This window comes from Aulonocara sp. 'chitande type north' Nkhata Bay, linkage group LG1 (assembly GCF_057382095.1).
Source record: "Aulonocara sp. 'chitande type north' Nkhata Bay isolate Kocher_YH1m ecotype deep benthic linkage group LG1, A_spYH_male_GT1.1, whole genome shotgun sequence".
Taxonomy (NCBI): domain Eukaryota; kingdom Metazoa; phylum Chordata; class Actinopteri; order Cichliformes; family Cichlidae; genus Aulonocara; species Aulonocara sp. 'chitande type north' Nkhata Bay.
Window position 1 is genome coordinate 15,630,891 of NC_141344.1, and position 27,073 is coordinate 15,657,963.

At 40.9% G+C, this 27,073-nt stretch overlaps 2 protein-coding genes and 1 long non-coding RNA gene across 5 annotated transcripts in view; 2 read left to right on the forward strand and 1 right to left on the reverse strand.

Moving 5' to 3' along the window:
• The window catches only part of LOC147338850 (uncharacterized), a 20,251-nt gene extending 10,142 nt beyond the window's left edge, over nucleotides 1-10,109 (forward strand). Inside the window, exons 3-4 of one of the 2 annotated variants that reach the window (XR_015128289.1) lie at nucleotides 1,796-1,905; nucleotides 9,660-10,109. This is a non-coding gene — a long non-coding RNA (uncharacterized LOC147338850). Of the gene's footprint in view, nucleotides 1-1,795; nucleotides 9,406-9,659 lie in introns of those variants that run through there. The other variant, XR_015128288.1, reaches the window with a different exon arrangement.
• Nucleotides 10,065-21,702, reverse strand: ppm1g (protein phosphatase, Mg2+/Mn2+ dependent, 1G). 2 transcript variants are annotated; one of them, XM_086285395.1, is made up of 15 exons: nucleotides 21,547-21,702; nucleotides 21,324-21,374; nucleotides 19,906-20,042; nucleotides 18,934-19,003; nucleotides 18,756-18,841; nucleotides 18,449-18,578; nucleotides 16,782-16,893; nucleotides 16,308-16,507; nucleotides 15,377-15,552; nucleotides 15,159-15,290; nucleotides 14,575-14,677; nucleotides 14,083-14,214; nucleotides 13,796-13,925; nucleotides 13,513-13,612; nucleotides 10,065-11,842 (listed from the first exon to the last, which is right to left on the reverse strand). In XM_086285395.1, exons 3-15 carry the CDS (start codon nucleotides 20,014-20,016, stop codon nucleotides 11,645-11,647), a joined length of 1,680 nt encoding a protein of 559 aa, XP_086141521.1. In that variant the 5' UTR covers nucleotides 20,017-20,042; nucleotides 21,324-21,374; nucleotides 21,547-21,702; the 3' UTR covers nucleotides 10,065-11,644. The 2 variants fall into 2 exon arrangements, with proteins under 2 accessions (XP_086141521.1, XP_086141513.1); XM_086285387.1 differs by lacking the exons at nucleotides 21,324-21,374; nucleotides 21,547-21,702 and adding an exon at nucleotides 20,298-20,454.
• Nucleotides 21,274-23,866, forward strand: mis12 (MIS12 kinetochore complex component). Its single transcript, XM_086285452.1, has 2 exons — nucleotides 21,274-21,838; nucleotides 22,597-23,866. The coding sequence occupies exons 1-2, from the start codon at nucleotides 21,419-21,421 to the stop codon at nucleotides 22,870-22,872; spliced, it is 696 nt and encodes a 231-aa protein (XP_086141578.1). The 5' UTR covers nucleotides 21,274-21,418; the 3' UTR covers nucleotides 22,873-23,866.
• The last annotated feature ends 3,207 nt before the right edge of the window (nucleotides 23,867-27,073 follow it).

Consider the following 27,073-nt stretch of genomic DNA (forward strand, 5'->3'; position numbering starts at 1 on the left):
GACTATTTCTTAAGGTTTTGGGTGAATCCCCAAGCGAATCATGAATCATACAACCTTTCAACAATTCCTTGAGTAAGCCCTTGGTGACAGTGGAGAGAAAAACCTCCCTTTCATTAGGAAGAAATGCCGGATTCAGAGTGGACAGGGTTTGTTGAGGGCAGATAAGCAGAAAAGAAAAAGCAGAGCGTGGAGAGGCAACAGACTGTAAACACTGAGCCTGTTGCTCTGATCAGCAAATGTAGATTTGAGACGGTCAGCTCCACCAGCATCAGAGCAAAGATGTAAAGAGACAGAGAGAATCAGAAGAAAAGGGATAAACTACAGGGGAGAGAAGATACAGTTTTAAAAAATAAGCAATAGTAGCAAGTAAATACGTGAGACTGAAGTGGAGGAGAGGTGCTCAGTGCTTCATGGGAACTCCCTCTGCACCGTGGGCCTGCAGCAGCACATTTAAGGAATGGATCAACCCAAAACTGGGAGCTGTTTTCACACTGAGGAGCCTGATAGTTGAAGATAAGCTAAGATATACTTTATTTATCCCAAGAGTTGGGAAATGTTTGATTCACGGCAGCCAAAACTTTAAACACAACCTTTAACAACAGAGCTTAAATGAAGTATCCTTCCATCGATCTTCTTATACCTACCTAATTCAGGGTTGCCACAGTGCTGGAGCTGATCCCAGCTGTTAGGGGCCGAGAGCCAGGGTACACCCTCGATGGTTTGCCAGTCTATCATAGGGATAACACAGATACAGATAACCATTAATGCTCACATTTACATGTATGTTCAATGTATAATCACCAGTTAAAGTCAGATGCATGTCTTTGGACTGTGGGAGGAAGGTGGAGGACTAGAGCCCAGACCCTCTTGCGGTTTGTTTGTTGTTTGTTTCAGAAACTCATCGACGTGTCTTTAACACCCTTTACGAATTAGATTTCTCGGGGATGTTTAGTTAGCAGCAGAGGCTTTAAGGTTGTAAACCTTGTGCTAAAAACTTGCACATGAGCCTAGTGTTTTAGACACAGATCAATAACCAACCTCCCTTTTATTTTAGAAAGTTATAGCCTCATAACATAAAAAAGCCCCTCTCTGAGCTAGAACTGCATAGCATTCATCAGCTCAGCAGTCATGAGCTCAGACAATTGTTCATATGATCCAGTTGTGCTGCATATAGACTGCAGAGCCTCTGATGCAGCAATGAGATGGCTATCAACCCAGTCACAAGATAAAACAGCTGTGGGGAAAATCAAGATTGCTCCAGTCACGAGATCTTCAAACCACCTTCAGATGTATCTATTCTTCCTTTAAGATGTCAGCGTTTATTTTTAATCGGTGTCACAAACATGTTTTACTTGAAGAACGGCCTTTCTTTGCTGTAATGTCTATGACAGCTGAACAAATTCTCTTTCACTGGTAAACACGCAGATGACAGGAAGTGTTGTCCGCTCCACACTATAATGAGACCTCTTGGCCATTAAACACTCTCCGTAATGGCATTAAATGTCCTCACTGCGGACGCTCGCTCATGGGGGCTTCAGATTGATAGAAGGAATTAGGTCTGGTTAAACTAAACGTTTGACTTGCACACGTGTGATATCACATATACAAACATGTACACACATACGGTGGCCTTGGCTGTCTTTGAGTTATCACTAAACTACCAGTTATTCAATTATTATTTACTGAAGGTGCAGCTTTGACTTTTTCATCTTTGTATGTTTTTCTCTTTTTTTCCCCATCAGCACCCCGTTACTAAATCCATCCATCCTTTTTCTTAACCATGTATCCAATTCAGGATCAAGGTGGGGCTGGAGCCTATCCCAGCTGTCCTAGGGTGAAAGACACACAAGTTTCTGGAAGGTGGGAAGAAGCCGGAGTACCCGGAGAAGACCTCCACACAGAAAGGTTAGAGATTTGAGGCTTAGAGGTTATCACTTCACTGCTTTTGCATCTTTGGATTAAACCTTTAAATTCAGAAGTGTCTCAGCTGCATTTTGCTGATCCCTTTGCATTGTCTTCTTTTTCCTGTAACCTTGCCGTGCTAATACAGTAATGCTGTTTTTGTGAGATTCATAGTTGTGCTACCAAATTTTTAACCATGATGAGGTTGGGGGGTCCGAATCTGGCAGTGCTCAGAAGATTTAGATAAAAGTCAAACTTGACATTGACACCAAATGAATATCTGTAAAGCCAAAGGCTGCTTATTCATCACAGCTTTGCCCTTCATGCCTGCTTAAAGAGCCATTAAAATGACAAGCTCATGACAAGGTTAGAAGAACAAAATGTTCTGCTTCTATTATATCTGATTTACTTTGACTACTGTGAGATAATCCTTACAGTTATCTATTTACAGGAATGCTCAGTTTTACTTTTCTGTTTGATGATAAACAGTTTGAGTAAGAAATGGGAGATAAGGGAGGAAAGAAACCAGAGAAGGAAAAATATCTTTGAGGAAAACAGGCGGGTATGCTGATTTTTAAAAGTGGAGTTAAAGGAGGAGAATCTGTGGCTGGGAAAGAGTGAATAAATGAGACGGTGAAGAAATGCGTGGTGATGTAAGGGCAGCAGTATGTCCGCTGATCAGACAGCAGCTTGTTTCCTCATTCTCTTATCTCTGACCTCACCGCTCTGGTGTGTGAGTGTTTGCCTACTGTACATACTGATGTCCTGATATATGTGTAGTAGTTCCTGCATGCACACTTTTCTTTGTGTGTCTGTGTAGGCAAACAATCATCTGTGTGGTATGTGCTACCCTGATATAGTGGGCTTTCTATTTATATTTAGCATGTCTTGTATCTTACTGTGTACACTCATTTGCTAGCATGTATGCACAGTGCTGTGAAAAGGTTTTTTTTTTGCACATACACCTTTTAGATCATCAGATTAGACAAAAACTAACCTGCGTAAATACAAAATGCACTATTTTGAAACGAGTTCATTTATTTAGGTTAAAAAAATTGAGCGAAACCTACCTGACCCTGTGTGAAAAAGTAATTATCTCTTAAACTGGCTGTGCCACCTTTGGTAGCAAGAACTGCAGTCAAGTGTTTGTGATGGCAGTGAGGTTTTCACATCGCTGTGGAGAAATACCGGCCCAATGTTCTTTTCAGAATTGTTTTAAATCAGCCACATTGGAGGTTTTTCTTATAACAACCTGTTTGAGGTCATGCCAAAGCATCTCAATCTGGTTTAAGTCCAGACTTTGACTAGGCCACTCCAAAACCTTTGTGTTATTGTTGTTGTTTTTTAAAGCCATTCAGCGATGGACTGTGTTTTGGATCATTGTGCTACTGATGGCCGGACATTCTCCTTCAGGATTTTCTGGTAGAGAGCAAAATTTATGGTTCCACCATTTACACCGCAGACCATCACACTACCGCGACCATTCTTTAACTGTTGGTATGATGTTTTCTTTTTAGGAAATGCTGTGTTAGTTATATGTCAGATGTAAGAGGATTCAAACCTTTCAAAAAGAGCCACAGAATTATTTTCAAATTTTTTTGATCATCAAAAGGTCTTCAGGCAAATGTGAGACAAGTCATATTTTTCTTTGTGGTCAGCGTGTTTTCCTCCTTTGAGCTCTCTCATGGATGCCATTTTTGCCCAGTCTCTTTCTTATTGTTGAATCATGAACTCTGACCTTAAATGAGGCAAGTGAGGCCTACAGGTCTTTAGATGATGATCCATTCTTGGATTAATTTTGGTGGGTTGGGGAATCCTGGGAATTTTCACCCTCATTCCAAGTTTTTTCTTTTTTTGGACAATGGCTTTCACTGTGGAGCCCCAAAGCCTCAGAAATGGCTTTGTAAGACTGGTAGATATAATTGATTTTGTTTCTCATCTGTCCTTCGAGTTTCTTTAGATCGTGACATGATGTGTTACGTGTTGAGATCTTTTAGCCTGCTTCTTTTTGTCACACTGGTTCTGTTTAAGTGATTTCTTCTTCTAGCCTTGGTGTGGCTAGTGAAATTAAACTCACTGACCTTTCTAATCACTTTATTTCATTTGAGTGTCACTTGATCATGTTTTGCTTCTAATTTTTTAATATTTAAATCATCTACAGATAAACAGTTTAAAACATTTAATATCTAACATAAAGTATCTTAAAGGAAATTACTGAGAGTGAAATCATTGTGTTGGTGATTTGGTGATTTTATTTGAGGGTTGCAGTACAAACATCTTTCTTATCTTTCGTATATTTAAATTAGCTTTACACTAGGGTTGTTTCAGTAAGGGCATCTGATGCTGTCCACTGTGGTAAGGCCTTGGGAATACAGAATATGGAATATAAGTTAGAGGTTAATGAAACCTACAAATTAACCCGTGCTGTGCTACAAGTCTACAAATCTGTTGAAATCTGTGAAAACTGAACACGAGAACAGGAAGGGAGCGAACGGGACATGAGACAAAGTTATCACAGTGAAGAGGAAAGATCAGAAGACAGGGAGGAAGGGAAAAAAGAGGAAGTGGAGTGAAGAGGTGACAGGAAGTAGGAGTGGGTGGAGGAGAAAATGGAAAAAAGGGAGGTGAAAGGGACAAGAGGAAAAGAAAAGGAAAAAAAGGATGTGAGGAGTTCTTTTTACTATCAGTTTGTTCAATGTGCTTAGGCTGAAAACACACAAACACTCACAGAGGATGTATCTGGAACTGACACGCTGGTACTTCCTGCAAAAGAACAGCTGACTGTGACATATGTGTGTGTCTGCGTTATCAGCTACGCTCATGCTGATAGGACAGTCCTGTGATTTGTGGTGGACATACGTCTTCAGAGGTCAATTTGTGGACTTTTTGTGTGCCCTTTATTTATTACATAATTTACACAAACAAAAAAATGCACATGAATGTAACACCCTCTCGTTTAGCTCTGGTTTTAGTCTTCCTGGGGAAATTTTTGGCTTTGTTGGTTCAGGTTTTTCAAATAACCTTTTCACAGAAAAGAGGTGCTGACAAAAGAGTGACGTCAAACTAAAAATTGAAGAGTTCACAGATTGAACTCCTTACCCCTAACCGGTCTCAGCAGATGACCGCCCCTCACTGAGCTTGGTTCTGCAGGAGTTTTCTTCCTGTTAAAAATGAGTTTTTCCCCTCACTGTCGCTTGGTGGGGTTGTCTCTGCATTATTGTGGGGTCTTTACCTTGCAGTATAAAGTGCTTTTAGGTGACAGTTGTTGTGATTTGGTGATATATAAATTAAATTGAAATTTACCATCTACCAGCTTGTGGAGGATCCCGTATCTGGGCCACATGGGTTTTACAGGATGAGAGGCTATAAGTGGCATGGAAGACATATGCACTTGGCTTCCTGTTCACAGCTAGCCAGTGGTGAAACTGGAATGAAAGTTTACAAGCGCAGACACCAATGCACCCACACTGTACACATGCCACAATCTTCTGGTAGACATACCAGGGTGAAATGACAAATGGACAATCAAGATCTGAGCTACACAGGCTCTGCTAAAACACCCATCAAAAAGGGTCCTTATGGGGCTGTTATTATGTAGTTTTAATCATCCTCTATCATGTGTAGCATCAATGCACAGGGACACGAATGCAGATTAGAAGTGTCTGCCTTTAAAAAGACCTTGCAGTTAACCGTTTTTGGTCGCTGCCCATATTTTAATTGCACTACTGTGACCACTGGAATGTGTGTGTCTGTGTGTGTGTGTTTGCTGGGAAACAGCTAAACTCTACAGCGTGAGGGCAACAAGGCCAATGCAGTTTTAGAGCATGAGATCGAAAAAGACTGTGTAAGTCTAGATGAATGCCTACAGTGTCTGGCTACAACCTGCTATTGTGGTCTAGCTTTCTATATAGGACCTGTTGGCTAGACTACACACACACAGACACACACACGAACGCACGGTTCTATATGTACAATTGCAGGTCTCCTGTGGTTCTCTTCCACAGTCATCAGTCAAGTTTAAGAGTCTACAGACAGAAACAGCTCCCCCAGCACGCACACAGCTGGACAAGGCCACCATTGAGCTCCATGGCCGTAGCCTTTAAAGAAACTTTTTTACACCTAAAGTAGGGAAGAAAAAACTAGCAGCAGCTTTGGACAGTGGCCTGAGTATTTGAGAAACTGCCAAAACATAAAATCTTGTGCAGAAAATCCTGGAAATTATGGGACTGGTTTTCAGAAGCAACAACAAAAGTCACATTCACACTGATAGAGACACAAAATCTTGTGTGTTTCGGTCTGTATTTCTGTCCTTTAGTCCAATAATGATACCCCCCCCCCCCCCCACACACACACACACAAACTAATAAACTTTGCACGCACTCTCTGTACACACAGCACAGTGCTAATCTGGACTACCAGAACAAAAAACATCCTGCCTGGTAAAGACCCGGAGAAATCGCGTGTATTTGTGTCTGCAAAAACATTTTTAGATTCCAAGGACAGTGTGTGTTTCCTCTCTTGCTTTCTATTGTTCCTGCAGCAACTATGATCCTCGGGGAGCTGCACAGCCACCAGAACTGAAGGGCTTCGACCAATGACGAGGCAGGAACAGAGAAGCCCCGAGGCTAGCGAGGAGTCAAGTCTGTCCTCCTTTGCTTTGCTGTTCCTGTGGGGGTTTAAAGTATAACACATTTTGTCTTCCATAGAAGGCCTGGAACTGTGTACTATGGACGAAGGACAAACTGTATGAAGGGTTTTTCATTCAATACAGAGAATGTGATCTACATGATTAGTTGTTCCACCTGGTTAAAGTCCACGAACATCAGCAGGGCATGAAACCCCCTGCCTCTTTGCCCTTCATGGAACATAGATTTATATACACTACATTGTCTTTTAACTTTATCACATGGCAGAAACACAGTGCAGATGTGGTAAACGACCTGCTAAAGTTCAAATCGAACATCCGAATGGGGAAGAAAGAGAAACTGAGCGACTTTTAACAGGGATTTTTCCACTCATCTCTACGGTTTACAGAGAATGGTCTAGAAGAAAAGAGAAGAAAAGTCCAGTGAGCAGCAGTTCTCTGGGTGAAAAAGTATTGTTGATGTCAGAGGTCAGAGAATGGTCAGACCACTTCGAGCTGATAGGAAGGCAACAGTAACTCAAATAACCACTTGTAACAACACGTCGACCCTTGAAGCAGATGGTCTACAATAACCCACACTAGGTGCTATTCCTGACAACTGAGGCTACAATTCACACAGCTTCACCAAAACTGGACAATAAGGTTGAAAAAAATGTTGCCTGGTCTGATGAGTCTCAATTTCTGCTGTGACATTCACATTGGAGGGTCAGGATTTGGTGTAAACAACGTGCATCCTGCCTTAATCAACAGTTCAGGCTGCTGGTGGTCTAACAGCGTGTGGGATATTTTCTTGGCATACTTTGAGCTCCTTAATACCAACTGAGCATCATTTTAACATCTTCTGATGACTACTGATGTCACAAAGTGCCAGTCATCTCAAACTGGTTTCTTAAACATCACAATAGAGCACCTCTAGGATGTGGTGGAACAGGAAATTCACACGACGGACAGGTGATACGCGTATGATGCTGTCAAATCAATATGGACCATAAGGACAATATAGATCTGAGGAATGTTTCTAGCACCTTGTTAGTTCTGTGTGATAAAGAATTAAAGGCAAAAGAGTGGCCAACCCAATAATAAAAAGGTGTTCCTATTAGTGTCCTGGTACCTCTGTATCAAATCAAGTCTATTGTCTGCTGCCATCTGCAGGACTTTCTGAGAATTACCTTTAAGACTGGTACCTCCACAACTGGATATTTCTAACTGGTAGCAAAAAAAGATTTTTCTCTGTTCAGCTTCTATATGGATAATTTAAGAATTAAAGCATTTGGGTATTTAGTGTGTGCCTTTTGTGAATTTAAGAACTTACTAAAACGCTGATTGCAGGGGCTGAAGCAATGGGTCCAATTATTTTTACATTGTATGCAGTAAATACTTTAGTGCAGGATGGCTGCATGGCACTATGGGTTCATAATCTAAAAATCTTGTTAATAATTTTACCGACTCTGGATACTGTAGCTCCTGTGAAAACTAAGGTCTCTAATCAGAAGTACCTGACTCCGTGGTATAATTCTTAAACACGTACCCTAAAGCAGATGACTCGTAATCTGGAGAGGAAATGGCGTGTCACAAATTTAGAGGATCATCATTTAGCCTGGAGAAATAGTTTGCTGCTTTATAAGAAAGCCCTCCGCAAAGCCAGAACATCTTACTATTCATCACTGATTGAAGAAAATAAGAACAACCCCAGGTTTCTCTTCAGCACTGTAGCCAGGCTGACAAAAGGTCAGAGCTCTGTTGAGCCAACAATCCCTTTAACGTTAACTAGTAATGACTCCATGAACTTCTTCACAAATAAAATTTTAATCATTAGACAAAAAAAAATTACCAATAATCATCCCACAGATGTAATATTATCTACAGCTACTCTTAGTACCATTGATGTTAAGTTAGACTCTTTTTCTCCAATTGATCTTTCTGAGTTAACTTCAATAATTACTTCCTCCAAACCATCAACGTGTCTTTTAGACCCCATTCCTACAAAACTGCTCAAAGAAGTCCTGCCATTAATTAATTCTTCGATCTTAAATATGATCAACCTATCTCTAATAATCGGCTATGTACCACAGGCCTTCAAGCTGGCTGTAGTTAAACCTTTACTCAAAAAGCCATCTCTAGACCCAGCAGTCTTAGCTAATTATAGGCCAATCTCCAACCTTCCTTTCATATCAAAAATCCTTGAAGTTGTCAAACAGCTAACAGATCATCTGCAGAGGAATGGCTTATTTGAAGAGTTTCAGTCTGGTTTCAGAGTTCATCAAAGCACAGAAACAGCTTTAGTGAAGGTTACAAATGATCTTCTTATGGCCTCTGACAGTGGACTCATCTCTGTGCTTGTCCTGCTAGACCTTAGTGCAGCATTCGATACTGTTGACCATAATATCCTATTAGAGCGATTAGAACAGCGTTCTTCCATTTGTGCAACATCTCTAAAATTAGAAATATCCTGTCTCAGAGTGACGCTGAAAAACTAGTTCATGCATTTATTACTTCCAGGCTGGACTACTGTAATTCATTATTATCAGGATGTCCTAAAACTTCCCCGAAAGCCTTCAATTAATCCAAAATGCTGCAGCAAGAGTCCTGACAGGGACTAGAAAGAGAGAGCATATTTCTCCTGTTTTGGCTTCCTGTTAAATCCAGAATTGAATTCAAAATCCTGCTCCTCACATACAAGGTCTTAAATAATCAGGCCCCATCTTATCTTAAGGACCTTGTAGTACCATATCACCCTATTAGAGCACTTCGCTCTCGCTCTGCAGGCCTACTTGTTGTTCCTACAGTATTTAAAAGTAGAATGGGAGGGAGAGCCTTCAGTTTTCAGGCCCCTCTTCTGTGGAACCAGCTTCCAGTTTGGATTCGGGAGACAGACACTATCTCTACTTTTAAGATTAGGCTAAAACTTTCCTTTTTGCTAAAGCATATAGTTAGGGCTGGACCAGGTGACCCTGAATCCTCCCTTAGTTATGCTGCAATAGACGTAGGCTGCCGGGGATTCCCATGATGCACTGAGTTTTTCCTTTCCAGTCACCTTTCTCACTCACTATGTATTAACAGACCTCTCTGCATTGAATCATATCTGTTATTAACCTCTGTTTCTCTTCCACAGCATGTCTTTATCCTGTCTTCCTTCTCTCACCCCAACCGGTTGCAGCAGATGGCCCCGCCCCTCCCTGAGCCTGGTTCTGCCAGAGGTTTCTTCCTGTTAAAAGGGAGTTTTTCCTTCCCACTGTCACCAAAGTGCTTGGTCATAGGGGGTCATATGATTGTTGGGTTTTTCTCTGTATCTATGAAGCGCCTTGAGGCGACTTTTGTTGTGATTTGGCGCTATATAAATAAAATTGAATTGAATTAAAAAGGACTACCTGAAATTAATGAAAACCAAAAACCCACAAATATTTCCAGTGACCTCAGCTTGACCACCTTAAATGTTTGGAAAAAACCCCAAAAAAACAAAAACCCAAACAAACATGAATCTGGTTTTAACAATAAATAACAAGCGCACACACACAAATACAGTTGATTATTTAAAAAAATGTATTTGTATGTACTTACATACTGGTGTCAAAAGAGTATGCACCAAAATGTCACACCGACTCACAATTACAAAGAAAAAGCATTTTCCATTTCTTCAATTACAAGTATTGAAAAAAAAAACTATGTACAGAAAAAAAGGGCATGGTGACGAGATAGGACACTGGAAACAACTTTACAGTCACACGATGTCTTAAATGAGACTGGGGAAAAAAAAAAAAAAGTCTACACCGTTTTCTTAACCTCAATTTGTATTTCCACTCAGGAAAAAAAACCTTGTGCATCCTTCCCCCAGTCCAGCGTCAAGGAGATTTCAGAGTGTGCTCACAAAAAGACTTTAATTTTTTTAATTGTTAGAAAAACTGCCAGAGGACTGATTATCATAAATGAAAAACAAACAGCTGAGTGGAAATACTTTTTACTTAAAACGCATCCTAAAGATATCCTTAAAAATTAGTTATAGTGGGAATGAGACAGGCGGCGTGCGAGTAGCTGAGGTGAAGATAGGTCCCGGGCTCTAATCGCCACTTCTCTCTGGATGGACATTAAAGGCCTCGGTTCCCCTGCTATCAAATCTTACTGATGGAAAGCACACAAGCTCAAAAACCCTGGCTGGAAACAGAATTGAAATGAACCAAAACACAAAATCAGGAATGAAGAAAGGCAAGATAAGGTGAGGTGTTGGGCTGTTGCATCAGCAGCAAGACTGAAATTAAAAAATATATATATCTTTATCCTTACTTGTGAAAGAGTGCTAAAGGGAGAAAAATATAAATGGCAAATTAGAGCAACTGGACAAGAGTCTGTGTGGTCCTCATCCTGATGGGCAGTGCTACACAAACTGACAGAGCTAAACCAGCACATCCATTCTCACTGCATCCTGAAGCTTCACTTTGGGAGTCCTCTCGTTCAATTCATTCTTATACAGTTACAGCGTAGCAACCAGCATCCATTCCAGCACTCTGGGTTCAGTGTGTCTGAAGAGGATGTGAAACAAGAATTCATGGTTGGCAACATCTGAGTCTAAAACGGCAAAATTTACACTGCAAAGCCACAATGGAAGTGCATGTGTCACACACGTGAACATGAATTAGACTCATAACTTCACAAACTGATCAAAATTTTACCAAAACAACCTGCTACGTGAAAAGTGATTTAAAAAACAAAACAAAAAAAAACAACAGTGCCGCATTTGTCTGCAGGGATCTACACATCTGACTCTTTAGACTGGTTCCCCCCCTGCAGCATCCTACTGGTTGGAAAATGATGTGGTATTTCGTGTGTGCCTTTTGTGAATTTAAGAATCTCTTTCCAGCTGAATCAATCAAAAGAAACTACTGCAGGGTGTGTCTTAATTGAAAATCCACCAAGAACAGAGCACAGGAAAAAAAACGAACTTCTCATGGTCTCAGTTTGGCAGAGCTTTTCTAATGTCTGCTTCAGGGTGAAATGACGTTTGTGAGGTCAGGATTTAATTTTGAACAGAATGTGTCTCTGTGTTGTGTCTGGGGTAGCGTGGGACCAGCTGCTCCGTCTGGGACAGTTTCTCTCGTCTCCTCTTTAGTCACTTTTTGCCTTTTTGCTGTCATTTCCATTCTCCTCCTGCTCAGTCCCTTCTCCCTCTGCATGCTTCCTCTTCTTTGTGTCGTCCGAATCTGTGGAAGACGGGTGTGCCTGGAAGGTGACTATGACGCAAGTCATGTTATCACATCCTGTCCCATCTCCAGATGTGTCGGGGGCCAAACAGTGGTCCAACAGCTGTCAGGAGGACATGTGAAACTTGAAATTGAAGACTGAGACCTTGGACAATATTTTTTAGGCAATTAAGGCAGTAAGACAGACAACAGTGATTACTTGTGATTTTCCTGGTAACTAATTTACTTGTCACTTAAATGTGAAGAAAAAGACTAGTCTAAGAATAAATTATCAATTAAAAGGAAGAGATCGAACATTGTACAAATGCCACATTATAGATCAGTTTAACCCCTGCATGCATGAGGATGATAATGACAAGGGTGAGCGGTTATAGGTTTGTTCCTGAAAGGTGCGCTCTTTCACAGGAATATCGTAGGCCATACTTATTTCCAACTCCCTGTCACTGACGAGACAGAACCCTGACGCCACATGGATGGATGTGAAAAAATTTATTAAGCTGGCATGATGGTGTGTTGGTAGCAGGCAGGCGATACGCAGTACTTTGTCACATGATGACAGAGCCTGAAATACTGGCGATGGCCAATGCTACCCCTCAGCCTCCCAGTAGACACATCTATGGTACTGATATGAAAATACATAACCTTGTTCTCAAGTTATTGCATTCACAAGATTTTCAGAAAACTTGGCCTCTGACCTTGAGGTCAAGGTCACTGAGATTCGAACTCATTCACAAACTGGGGTGACAGCAATACCCCATCAGCCTTTTACAGCTGAGGGATAAAAACCCCAATAGCTACATCTCAGACACTACAGGCCTCACTTAGCATGTTAAATATTAAAGTTCATGACAGCACAATTGGAATTGGAACAGGTTTGGTTGGGCTGCCAGGACAAAGCGTCTTCTCTCTATGGTAGCATGGCTTAGGTTTGGAAAGGTGCGTCTGAACAAACCTCAAGATTTCTGGAACAATATCAATTGGACAGACAAGATAAGTGGAGATGTTTGGAGGGGATGCGCAGCACCACATTCGGTGAAAATATCAGCACAAACACCTCACATTAACTATTAAGCACGGTGGTGGAGGGGTGAGGATTTGGGCTGTTTTGGAGCCACAGGACCTGAACACCTTCTAGTCACTGAGACAACCATGAACTTTTCTGCATACCAAAGTATTCTAGAGCCAGATGTGAGGCCAGGACAATGAACCCAATCACAGCAGCAAATCGAAAAAGGAGCCCAATCTGTTTAAAATGTTGTGGCAGGACCTTAAAAGAGCTGTGCATGAACAAATCTCTATGAACTGAAGCAGCATTTTAAAGAGGAGCGAGCATAAATTGCTCTAAAATGATGTGAGAGACGAATCGTTCAGAAAATAATTACTTCCAAGTTCCTGCTCCTGAAGGTGTTTGTAACAGTTCCTGAATCACGGGATGTACTTTGTGGAACTGTGAAGAACAGAGTCCCGTGAAAACTGTTTCACATGACTGTACACAATGTTGGCTTCTGAGAACTGCACAAGTGTTTTTTAAGCTACTGCATGGATTAAATTTCCACAATCTTATCTCTGTGTGGCAGAAGAACTAATAGTTCTAAGAGCAAATGCTATGTGATTAGTTCTAATGCTCTACTCTTAGATCTAATTGTTTACAAAAACTGTATATCTATCGCTTATCCATTTAGTTTTTGCCCTGCTGCTGAGTAGAGCATTGTTTAATCCCTGATGACTACACTGTACTTCAATATAAAATCTGAGTTTTTCCTTCATGCTCACCTCTTCCACAATCGAGGAAAGTGCTCTGGTTTTGCCATTCTGGTCTGGTTTGATCTTCTCGCTGATGAAGTCCACCACCTCCTGACTGCTCAACACATTCCTGCAAACACACAGAAGCACAAACGGGATTTAAACAGCTGAATCAAAACATGGTAACTTTGGTGTCCGTTTTTTTTTGTCTCAAATTACAAAATTATTTGACTAGCTCCAGTTTTGGACATCATTTTACTAACACCCCTGAAATTAGTTACCGGTAATGGGGCAAATAACCATTTACACTCACCAGATGCCGTCGCACGCAATAACCATAAAGTCGTGGTCCTCGTTAAGTGTCAGAACTTTAACATCGGGCATTGCAGAAATCATCTGCTCCTCTGGTGGCAGAGACTTGTTCCTCTTATAGAAGTGGTCACCTGAGAGTCAGAGTTCAGACTAAGTTTGGTCACTGCAGTTGAGAACATGCAAACACTGGACATCAATGAAGAACTGCTACTATATTCAAAAGAAAATGAATAGGAGTGATTCCAAGAACCCGAATATTAATAATCTGAAGGTTTCAGAGTCACCTACCAATGGCTCTGGAAAGGTTCAGTCCACCATTGACACGCCCATCCATCGTCACCTTCCCTCCAGCGTTTTTGATGCGAGCTAACTCCACCTCGTCCTCTGGCTTGTGGTCGTAGGACATGTCAACAGCTTTGCCTGCAGTCACACAGAAACAGAGTGCTCACAAATTAGATAAAGACTGTGCAGAAATCCACCTTTACTCCAAGTCTGATCCTTCAACAAACTGTTCAGTAAAACATCAGAGAATAAATAAGAGAAGCAAGGTCAAGGTTCCTGCTGCTGGAGGAGGTACCACAACAACTGATTTAGCTAAGAGGTTTTCAATCTTTATCGTGGCACTGGAGAAATCCTGGGTCCTATTTCTTACGTAACACACAATATAAACATACTGTATGCTGCACATTAGCAGTGGGGAGAGTCACTACTATGCCAGAAACCCTCAGCTTTGACAACTGTTTTATAACTCAGTGCTTGAATCAGATAGTTTGGACCTACCGCGTTCAGACACCACGCAGCGAGAGTCTCCAGCATTGGCCACAATCAGCTGTTTCCCTCGGATCAGAGCCACGACGGCCGTGGTTCCGCTGTCTGAGCCAGGCTGTAAACACAAACACGTGAGCTGTAACACGCTGCCAAAACTACGAGGGCTTATAACGATGTAACCGAACCACCGTCTTTCATATGAATGAGACTATTTGATTTGATTCAAATCAAATGGTCTGTGTCATGTCCACTCAGGCATGTGATACGTAATTTTTGCCATCAGACATGGATGTCCAGCTTTCGGTCTGTTTTCTGTGACCAAGAGAATTAACATTACAATGCACCAACTATCCACGTGCCCCAGGCGGCAGACTTCAAACAAGTATAACAAGAATGACTGATAAGCTGCCGGGTCTCTAGCTGTCCGTGTCTGCAACAGAGTATAACCAAGGCTTGAGGCAGTCATCAAAATTTCTTCCACTTAACAAGATGTACAAATGACCATTTGTTGAAAACAAACCTCATTTTTGGTTTAATAAAACCAATAAAAAAATACATCAAACAGCAAAAATAAAACTTAAGTCTTTACAACACACCTCTTCTTTGCCATCCATTCCAGGTAGACACATTTCCTCCTCCTCTTCATCCTCAGAGTCTTCTTCTCCCTCTTCTGTATCCTCCTCTTCTTCCAGCTCACTGCTGTCACCATCTTCATCTTCACTGACATCCTGAGTTAAAACAGTGATTACACTGGCGTTTCAGAGTAAAGTTTCACAGCCCAAAAAATTCCAATATTCTACTCCCTTAGTCTCACCTCTTCCTCACTAGCCTCCTCCTCCTCTCCTTCAGACTCGCTATCATCAAAAAACCTGGACTTCGAATCTCCTGAAGCCTTTGAGGATGAAGAGGAGCAGGAAGGGCCTGCATCTCCTTCTGCTTTACTGGCCTTTTCCTCACCATTGGAGCTTCCTGAATCAGCTCCACTGTCAGCTGTAGGAACGAGAAAAGAAAAATGTATAAGAGAGTGAAAATAAATACACTGAGAGAGCACTGACTGATACATCTACTTTTGAGCAGACTAGACTGCAGCTGGGAACCGACATCTTTGTTCACGCGGCACGTTCTGATTACAATGACCTCAGCAGATTTCTGGTGAAGGAGGCCCACCACCAGCTACAGTCCAATGCCTGTTTTCCACCAGCATCTACTCAGCTTGATATTCTACTTTACTCTGTTTCGGTCATTTTGGAATACAAAGAGCACCACCTAAATGTGTGTGGGATGGTTCCAGCAAGGTGGCCCGAAAGTCCTGTGATGTAATTTGTATGCAACACAAACAAAAATGGAGGATACTGAGGTGACGGTACACTGTGGCTCTGTGTCAGACTCAGGGTGTGAAAGAAGAGATCAGAAAAGGCTAAAAGCAGCAAGAAGAAACACTCTGAAAAAGTTGCTCAAATTAGTGATATTTGTGATTTGTAGACGAAAGGATGGACATGTTGCTATGACATAAGCTCAATGGTCATAAGGCTAGAAGGGCTAACAAAAAAGAAAAAAAAAAAAACAATTAAAAAAAACCCCAACACAATTAAGTTGTCCAATATACTTATATGGCTGATACAACTGCAAAATCCATGTGTGCTTAACACTGAGTGAAAACACAGACACTCATATGCATTTAACATGTTAAAATTGGATCTGCAGTTCTAGAATTTCTGCAATAGACCGACTGAACATCTCTGTACCTGAGCCACTGCCTTCGCCACCTCCTCTTCGCCGACAGGCTCGTAGCTTAGACCCGCACGCTGCTCCTTCGCCTTCCTTTGTTTCCTCATTGCTTTCCTCCAGTTCTCCATTTAGCCCCTCTTTCTTCTGCTCCTCCAAACCGTCCCCCTTATCTCCTGAGGACTCAGGCTGCGAACTGGAGCCCTTCTTAGCTGAAACACTAAGATTTAAAACAAAACAAAATTCATTCTTGCAGCTTCTAATTGTGCCGACCAACATGAAACAAGTAGCTGAACCATCCAGACTGTTGGATATCATGAATTTCTGACCCGCTGAAAAGGTGGCAAGAGGAGAACAATTGTGAGATATCTGACACCAGTATCGATTAACTTGCATGACATGACCTCTTGCAGTAACATTTCTATTTTTTTTTAATTTCTACTTTCTTCAGGTGAAAACTTCACACATAAATCATAACAACTTTAATGATGTACCTCATGGCGGCCGCATGTTTGATAGCATTGCGGTTTTGGCCGTATCGTACCAGCAGCTCCTCTATAGTCATCGTGGCCTCCTCGTGGAGCAAAGCTGCCTCCTCTGTGTCCACTGAGAAAAGGAAAAGAAAACAGAATTACTTGTATTATCATTTGACGTCAGAGATTCAAGCTACAAATAGTGCACGCACTCTAAGCATATAATTTACTTGCTGTATTCCCACAAATTTTTTGGTTTGATTTTTATTGCTGGTGATCATTTGAGTAGTTACAGTCAATGCACTTTGAATAAATACAGAAGGGCAAACAAAACAAGATGAATGCTGTTGTGCCAAAAGTTTACGGTTAAAACATTAAGTTGTTGAAGTGACAATAAAATTAAAATCGCATAAACACAAATCCAGGCACAAGTACACTTGCACATGACCTTCATCTTTCATATGGGCCCAATCGTAATGACCACCTCAAGGTCTATAAGCACTAAATCCTCAAAGACTTAAATGATGTCATCTGTCTGCACAGCTGTAGGCATGAGTGAGAATTCAAAAAAGCACAACATGGCAGAAACCAGAGAGCATTTTGTGACAAATGACAAAATAAGCAAAGAAAAAACAACTTTCTTTGCACTCGGGGAACTTAAAGCACCAAATGTCTTTCAAACTTGTGCTTTTTAGAGGGGACCATAAATCACTGTCCAAAAAATAATTAACCTATTTTTAAAACACAGAATAATCTTGGCTTGCAGCAAAGCACACGTTGCATTCCTTTGATTTTATTTAACCTTTTTTCCCTAAATTTCCAGATTGCTGCTCCTTTTTCAAGTGCTTTTGTCTAAAGAGGGATCCAAACAGGATGTGAACAGTAGTGACCAGAGATAATGACATTAAGCGATTTAAGGCCTTGACGTGGAAAGTTACTGCTGATGACACGAAACACACAAGTCTCAACTTGCAAGTGAGCACTTGAAGCAAAGCAACGTACTACTTATGAAGATGTGATAGATATGTTATGATGCGTTCACATCAAATGTAACATTTTTGCTCAGTGTGATTATAAACAAAGTCTAAAGTGTAACTAGCTATCAGCTGCAGTCCTCCCACTACATTGGCTGCTGGAGGCACACGTTTTAAGTAGTGAGAGTTAAAACTTCACTTTGCGTTTGTTGTGAACATACCATTAATTAAAAGTTTCAGCCCTGCAAAGGAGGAGAGGGGTTTTCACCCACTCAAGATGCGCTCCCGTGCAGTACTCCAAGACCCCGACTAAGCCTATAATGTATGTGATTGCTGAATATTGATTGCACAAGTGGGCTGGAATAGAGAAGTGAGTGATAGTGGAATTCACCGGGAACGGGAGAAGCGCAAAACAAATGTCAAAGATAAAATATTACAGTATGAAACTGTGACTGTGGGACAGCTGTAAGCCCTTATACACTTAGCAGGAGCACACCGCGAAATGTGAGTGTAGACATCAATTTTTCTGTTGTGTAACTTCAGGCTCGGACAGATTTTATCTATGGTAAGAATAACATTGTTCCTGGTTTATTATATTGTAATTTATGTCATATACTAACAATTCTGCATTATCATTCAAAAAGGATAAGCATTTATTATGTGTTCACTGACACTAGAATCCACATGAAATGTCACAAGCAGTGGTGTACTCACAATCGTCCTCCTCTGCCACCTTTTCAGTGGGTGGCTCCTCGGTGGGCCGTCCAGCGATCTGGACAAGCTCTTTAATGACTTCCTCTGTGGTTATCCTGCCGTCGATGGCCAAGAAGGCATCCTCCAGTGCCTGGAAAACGAAATTCAAACATGTTGATACTGTAAGAGCAGAGAAGAGGCAACCGTGCCCTCATAATACACCGTTTCTAATATGGCTTTAAGTATACCACAGCCAAGCAGCATGTGGTCATGGGCATTTTTCTTCAAACTCATTTAAGTCCTGCAAACATTTCTTGATGCATCTCACCTTTTGAAGTTTGCCATCTTTGTAGGCTTTCTGCTCCTTGATGATGTCAGGAAGGTACTTTGAACAGTACAGCGCTACCTCTTCACCTAAAATGGAAAATAAGTAATATAAATGAACTGAAGTGTGTGCACATAGTACTCTGATGTGCAAACAAACAAACTTCAAATCAGTGCGTTACCTCCGTGTCCATCATACACGGCAAACATGGCAGTATCCTCATCGAAGTCTGGGATACTGTTGTGAGCATCCTGTGACAAAGAAAGATGGGGATAAAAATCAAAATCACAGTGAACATGAAATTTAGGTGAGACCAATGTATTTTATATTTGTTAAGCAACAAAGTTTCTTTTCTTTAAAAAAAAACAAACCCCCAAAACAAAACAAAAAACCCACTTAAAATAAGAACAACCTCAGTCCAGGGAGCATTTTCATCTGCAAATTCCATGAAGCAATTACAGATTTATTTGCACGTGCTGATAATGAGGTGGAGCGGTTACAGAAAGTAAAGTAACTGAGAGTTGTTGCAAAGCAAATATGTTAACAGCGCCATAGGAAGTCCCAACTAGAATGAAATAATTAAAAGGTAGATAAGATAATATCTATCAATCTATCCAGGGAATGGTCATGAGGGGACACCGATTAAACAGTAAATCAAGAGTTTAACTTTTAAACTCAGGTTTCATCACTGCAGCCTCTGTCCCAATCCATCTGTTGATGATCTGGTCCCCTGTCCTCTAACTTGTGAACAAAATCCTGAGATACTTAAACTCCTCCACCTGGGGCAGCAAATTGTCCCTGACTCTCCACACATTTCTGCCTATGAACCATGGCCTCAGACTCAATGGCGCTATTTCCCATTCCTAGAGATGACCACCTGATGAAGCTAACAGAACCACATCATCCACAAAAAGCAGAGATGGGACTCTTGGGCAATCAAAGTGGAGAGTGGAGCTAAAATATGTATAAGCTTAATTTGGATGACCCAGCAAGAAGGTTAGAGGTTTTGAGCTCCGCGCAAGCAAACAAACAAAACAGAAATGTCTTGCAGTTCTCATTTATAACCCAGTAAAATGTTTTTCGCTTCGTTTCATTTGGCAAACACAGCAGCAACACCACTGTCTCTGATGCGTTTATTCATTTTCCGCCTCACCTCCATGGAGACCCGCCAGCCCTGCATGGCAGAGAAACCGTAGCTCATGTTGCTGTTGCCGCCATCTGAAGAGGTCTTGGTGGTGCTAGGCTGAGACAGATATGCCCCCATGGTGGTCCGTTTCTATGGCTTTACACCTGGAGGGAAGACAACAGGAGAAAGAAGCGTCACATTTTTTTATGTTCACGTTACATTTTACATTACCCTGTCCCTACTAGCTGCGGGTGCTAGCTGGCTAACGTTAGCAACACCACAACAAAAAGTAGGCGCAGCGGCTAGCTAATACCACCATGCTAAACCCGGCTAAACTTCCAGCGGTAACCTCTGCCCCCGCGCGAGCGGCTGCGCAGCTGCGGGGAAAATAAAACGCCTAACACCGACGGCTGATTTACCTGTTGTGACGGCGCAGGAAAAGTTTAAAAGCGGCTCCAAACAGAAAGAGATTCACATAGGAATGATTGCACGTGTGGAAGCAAAAGCCGCTATCAACACACACAGAGAAGAGAGAAGCACGAGCCGCGAAGGAAGTGAATGCGCGCGCATGCCCCTTTCGCTCGAACAAGGTGGGCGTGTCAGAGGGCCACGTCACACGCTTTGGTCATGCGCATTGTTTAATCAACAGAAAATCTTTTCAACTTTTTGTTTGTTTGTTTGTTTTTTAAATTTGAATAAGCGGAGTTATTAACTAAAACTAAAGTTGAAAATAAATTTAATAAATTTAAATTAAAAAGAAATTATTTTATTTATTATTTATTTTTTTAGACGTTATACTCTATTTTTTTAAGATGATAAAAAAACAATACAAAAATGAAACTGTCAACAGCAGGGGTGTCGAACTCCAGGCCTCGGGGGGCAGTGTCCTGCAGGTTTTAGATATCACCCTGGGTCAACACACCCAAATCACATGATTAGTTTATTAGCAGGTTTCTGGAGAACTACAAGACATGTTGAGGAGGTAGTTTAGCAATTTGAACCAGCTGTGTTGGATCAAGGAAACATCTAAAACCTGCAGGACACCGGCCCTCCAGGCCTGGAGTTCGACACATGTGGTCTACAGGCTCTAGAAAGGACCAGTTTTAACATCACATCATCTGCAGATGTATACCCCTCACCCCAACCGAAACTTTTTCCACACAGCTAGCATAAGGAGGGATTAATGCCTACGTTTATTGCTACTACAATAAAAACATATACTTTGGCTGTGAGTGAATGTTTGTATTTTATGTGGTATTTCCAAAAGTGTGAAATTTTTATAAATAAAAAAGACCCCTAGATTAAAATTAAGAATTTCCTATTTGTCATTAACAACTTCTATCGGTTGGTGGCGGTAAAGATCCATTTCTACATTTGCTGCCCGAAAACATCTCAACTATGACCAGGAAGAAGAAGGACAATTCGTTCCAGACCATACTCCATACCAGTTGGTGGCGGTAATGCACCTTTCACTTGTTTGCCAACCGCCAATATAACTGTAAGAAAGAAAGAAAGAAAGAAGGACAATTAGCGATTGAACATGGCGCGGGAAACCCGGGAAGCAGAGGTAATGGATGTCAACGGAGAGGACGTCTCAGAGGCGGACAGTCTCTCCCCGGCTCAGCTAAAACTGTATGAGACGCAGTTTTTCGGCTTCACCCCGCAGACCTGCATGATCCGTGTTCACAGTGCTTTTCTGGATTGTTTGTACGAAATTTTGCCCGTTGTGGAGAAGGTTTGCGTGCGGCAGTTGAGTAAAGGGGAACCGGACGGGACTGAGGAACTGCTCCGGTCCCGGGCTAGAGAGTGCAGCCGAAAGCTGCAGCAGTTCCTCGAAGAGCGGTTCAAACAGCTGTCAAAGCGGATGGATGGGCTGCTGGTTAGCCACTGTTTCTCCGTGCCGCCAAACGTCCTGCTACCCGAGGATCAGTCGCACAAAAACAACCCCCAAGACATCCAGGTGGGTGGGGAGGCCAATGGAGTTGATTATTTTTTTAGGGCTCTGTATGTCTAAGATAATGTTAAAACCCTAACCCTGGCACATTTTCGTTCCATTAATCTCTATTTAAGTCGGAAAACCTCAAGTTAAACATCTGGGTGTTGACCTAGGCAACGCATGTTTGTTTATATAGCACGTTTATTTATATAGCAGGTTTCAAACACTAGCTAAAACCAATAGCTAAAATCGGAGAAGATCTGGGTAGTTGGTTTCAGCAATTGACAGCATAACTTCTAAATGCCGTATTCTCTTTAATTTCCCAATAATTTCAATTATTGAAAAGTATGCTCTCTTGGGTTGAGATCAGGTGATTGACCTGGCCACTGAAGAATTAAGAAACTCTGAAGTTCTGTCCTATCAGTTTTGCAGTTCTGCATTTGATAGTGGAAATGTACAAGCACAAAATTATACAAGTGTGTAGATCAAAAACCTATGGACCTAACTGTGTTTAATTGCAGTAAGTGTTAAAAATCAACTTAAATGCAGTAAAACTAAAACCCAGACTTTTGTGGGAAAAAAGAGGAAGGAAAATCAGGAAGGTTTACTAAGTGGACACCGAGTTATGAATATCTGTGAAATTTCAAGAATACGAGCAACTTTTTAATGGCATTAAACCTGTTCTAACTTCATTTTAACATTGAATTCATCATGATTGTTCAAAGCATGATTAAAACTGATATTTCTCCCCCTTGCTTTGAATGGGATCTTGCATGGTCCAGGAGGTACTGAAGCTGGAGTCCTCCCTGGTGGACCTCCAGAGAGCCTATGAAGCAGAAGTCTGTGCCAGACAGGCCCTGCTAGCTGAGCTAGAAGAGCAGAGGGAGGTGCAGAAACAGCTGGACGAGATCCTGACATGGGTCAGTGAGCTCCAGGAAGCCTGGGTGAGGGAAGGTAACGGCAACTTCCATGAAAGTTTTCGACTGGTGATGGAGTCTGTAAAGAAACTGCAGGAGGCCATAAGGGCGGTGCTGGTCTGCAGCACAGCTCCTCAATGAACCGAACTCATATTTAAAGTCTGTCGCCCAAATTAATAAGTTCTTCAATTGTTTGCCAATTCATTTTGGTCACCACTGGTCATAAATAAATGGAAATATTGTGAAAACACAAATAAAACCCCACTTGTTATCCTTAAAAAGACACTGCAACTCTGAGAAGGCGCAAACAGCTTTATCACCTTTTCCCCATAAAAGTGTAATGTAAATAATAAAGCCCATATATGCAGTTGAGTCTGTTTAATAACCTTTTAGTTAATATTCAAAGGGGTTGTATTGTATGGGAGCAGTTCTCAAAGTTTTACTGCCAGGCTCTCCTGCAGAAGCTAAAAAAAAGTTCAGAAAAGAAAAAATAAATTGTAAAGCTACATTCAGTTGCTTCCTTTTTCCACAAATTGTAGATTTCTAAATTGGATTTCCTTCATGACACAACCCAAATATCTTTTCTTTTCTCCCAGAAGGAGAGTCAAATATCATTGTCATTTTTGCCTGTCAGGCGAATATTATTGAAAAATCCATATTTTTTTCCCCCTGCTTGTCCAATAATCATACCTACATCCTCAACATGAAGACTGCAGCCTTAATGATGTACTGCTTTGTTTTTCTTTCATCATATGTGTCTTTAGCTCTTTTATCAGGTTAACCAGTTGATTAAGATTAACGCTGTCCAGCAGATGGCGCTGTCTGCATGTTAATGTCAGGGAATCACTATTCACTTAAGCAGAAATAACAAATACGCTGGTCTGAGCTTCTCACGTGTCATTATTTGATGTATTTCTCTGTACAGTATGACGGCAAACTGAATAACTTTTTGTCTTGCATAAGACATTGTCACATTGTTCAGATATTTTAGATTAAAAACTGTTTTGAGAAAGAAACTTAGAGTAAATTTACTCACCAGCAATGAAAACATTTGTTAACCGCTCATTCAGTGTTGGGAAGCACAGGATAAAAATTACTGGCCTTGTGTTGTAAAGAATAAATGTTTGTTTACAGAGTAAAAGCTGCTTCTTGGGTTTTTTTTTTTTCTTCACATAATAACTCTTTACTGCATGATTAAGAAATACATTAAGACAGTTTTTCAGAGCAAATTACCAACAGAAAGAAACACAAAATTGTTTGTGTCATTAATGCTAACACATTTAAGATATGCACAATAATTTATTGATCTCAACATTTCTAAAAAAATTTCTTGAGATAAACATATATGTTATCTCTGTTTTGGTTTATTGTGGTGTCTTTACCTGTTGTTGTGATTTGGCCTTATATAAATAAAACTAAATTGAATTGAATGTTCTGCAGACCGTCCACCAGCAGTGATAAAACCTGCAGTAAAACTGGTGTATACTGATGGCTGAACTCCTGCATTCAAGGGCTTTCTCTTCAAAGACTCTGTCACTCAATCACGATTCAGTGGGACACTTTAAATAATATGTTTACTGAAACAGAGGAGTGGGTTATGCTGTGAGAAGGTCTTTGAGCAGTTTTTATTGATGATTGTTTTCCCCCATAACTGTGTTGTAATTTGAATACGCCCTACCCCCCCCCCCCCCCAAGGGCCACCTTGGTTATTGTCAATAGCATTGTAATTCAGAAGTTTCTCATAATATTTTTTTCTGCTAACCAGCCTCCCCACCCCCTGCAAAAAAAGAACTTAATACTTTCTAATCAGTAGGGGGCAGTACCTCTCTGTGATTTAATGCAAAAGTGGGGTTACTTGTGTTTAATGACTACAAGTTTTTCTGACAGTTTTCACATTAATAATAATAACTTTATTTATAAAGCGCTTTCAAACAAAGTGCTGTACAACTAAAGAGATAAATAAAATAAAAGCGATACATAGCAATACAGGTAAAAGACATAATACAAGTTAAAAACAATAAAAATTAAAAAATTAAAAGCCATAGAATTAAGACATGTAGGATAGGGTGAACAAATGTGTCTTCAACTTAGTTTTAAAAACCTCCACAGAGCATGCCTGCCGAATATCTTGAGGGAGGTTGTTCCACAGAAATGGGGCACGAAAAGAAAAAGCACGCTCTCCAATTGTCTTTTTTCTGGCTCTAGGAACTTTTAGAAGGCCAGAGCCCTGAGACAAGTCCATTAACAAAAAATTAGTTTATTCCTGAATCACAACACTTTTTTTTTTTTAAATATCCACACTGTAACAGGTTGAACACATGTGTTTGATGTTTGATATTTGTCATTATAGTAAGATACAACACAATTTAATTTGGTGACTATCAATAATTATTGTGATATAATCAAAGGTAACTGCAGATGAATGTGGTCAGTGGAAGCTTATATTCTAATGGTTAATAGAATTAGCAGTGTTGCTGCAGGCAGAAGCTGTGATTGGTGTTGCCGTTGTCTGATTTACAGCCCTAAAAATAACAAGCGGACCTGAAAGAAAGTGCATAAACAACAACAGGTTGAGTGTAAACAGTCAACATTTGTTTTGCGCATTCTTTGAATGTGTGTGTCTGTCTCCTTGAGAAATGATCGGTCCAAATGGAGAGGTGTGAGAACTGCTCTGTTTTACTTTGCTAATGAGACCAGCAGCGGGAATGATGAAAACCCAACACGTTGTAACTTGATTTTTACCAAGCAGAAGACATTCGTGTAGGAATCAGACTTCAAAGACTTTGTTTAAAAAATATCCATTAATCTTTACTTTTTATGTTTACATGCATTTATTATAACAGCGGTGGGGTAAAGGCAGTCATATTTCCAGTAATTTCTACAAGAGCTGCTCTTACATACAGCCCAGACTATACAGACTTTTCTTCTTGCTATTAAGACTTTTAAGGAAATTCAGATTTAGAATGGGCCAAGTTTCAGTTTTAATGAGTATGTTTGTATCAGTACAGTGGAAAAAAACATTAAAAGTAAAAAAAAAATAACAAAAATCATCCTTTGCAGGCGTGCACTGCTTGAACTCTTCGAAACACAAACCTCACCGTCTCTGTATTGTCCCCACTGATGATCTCACAGGCTTAACCACAGCCACACACAGCTCCTGCTTGCTGTGGGGTCTCTGCCTTTAGGCTGCTCTTCAGCAGGTGGAATTCAGATTAAGTTCAGGCCATTGGTGTGGCCTGCTAAAGGTATTTCACCTCTTCACCCTTAACCCTGAACATTTACACCAGTTCCATTCATACATGTCTGTGTTTGACGTTGTATGAGGATGTGCCGGTTCTTAAGCTGTTCTTCATCAGTTTATTGAGCTATTATTCCAAAACCCACTGGTACACATGTTTTTGAACTCCTGGCTTGTTTTTCTTTTTGAGACTTACCAGCTGGTTTCCATCTCGTGGTAGTTCCTCTAATTTGGGGTCATGAACTTTTCTCTCAGTCATTAAAATTTTGCCTCCATCGTGGACATCATTGCTGACTTGCTGGTTAGTTGTAATGGAGGCTTTTATTGCACATTTTCAGGCCTGTAGGCCAAACCTACAGCGTCTAATACCACTGTATTAAAAGCTGTAGGTTTATAGTGTTTACTATTGATTTCATGAATCTGAGATATCTTGCAGATGACCTTTGAACTGATCTGATGTGGACAGAAAAGAAGGAAATTACACTACCCTTCTCAGTTGGTGCTAAAAATTCCAGCACCAGCACCTGCATTACAAATCTGCTGGGTCTAAAGTTGGAGGCACCAATGTCAGTGGCTTTTGTAAGAAATTCATCAGTGGTCGGCAGATGCAGCTCACCTCACAATGATTTCCTTACCATAGAAATGACTCCAAATATAATCAGTTTTCATACCTGTTCAAATGCCGGCTGATACTATGAAAGGCACCAGAGAAGAACTGTCCCTGCAGCAGGTAACAGTGACAGGGTGGAGATTAACACTTAGCTTCATTTTTGCATCTTCTTGTTCTTGTTCTTGTTCAGGACTTCCTCACAGGTTCATATGGGAACAAAGTTTGTGGCAGTATATTAAAAGTCAAACCCTGCCCTTCTACTGTGTATGTGTTGACACAGCCAGGCTCAAAGAGGGTGAGAGACAACATGAGCAGCTCATGTGTATATATGAAGAAACAAGACATGCATGCAGTAACAGAGCTGCCCAGAGAGTCACTGAAAGAGTGCAGGGAAGAGGGAGTGTCTATAGGTGAGCATTACCTCTAGGCCATCTTTTGCATCTTGCAAATTATATTTTAAACAGTATACGGACACAGCTGCATGCAACTGGCAG

Coding starts and splice junctions, on each gene's coding strand:
- ppm1g (XM_086285395.1), bottom strand. CDS start 20,016: ATGGGGGCATATCTGTCTCAGCCTAGCACCACCAAGACCTCTTCAGAT. Junction 18,842..18,933: donor CGTGTATGATGGACACGGAG/GTAACGCACTGA, acceptor TTTCCATTTTAG/GTGAAGAGGTAGCGCTGTAC. Junction 16,894..18,448: donor GGTGGCAGAGGAGGACGATT/GTGAGTACACCA, acceptor TCCTTTTCTCAG/TGGACACAGAGGAGGCAGCT.
- mis12 (XM_086285452.1), top strand. CDS start 21,419: ATGGCGCGGGAAACCCGGGAAGCAGAGGTAATGGATGTCAACGGAGAG. Junction 21,839..22,596: donor ACAACCCCCAAGACATCCAG/GTGGGTGGGGAG, acceptor TGCATGGTCCAG/GAGGTACTGAAGCTGGAGTC.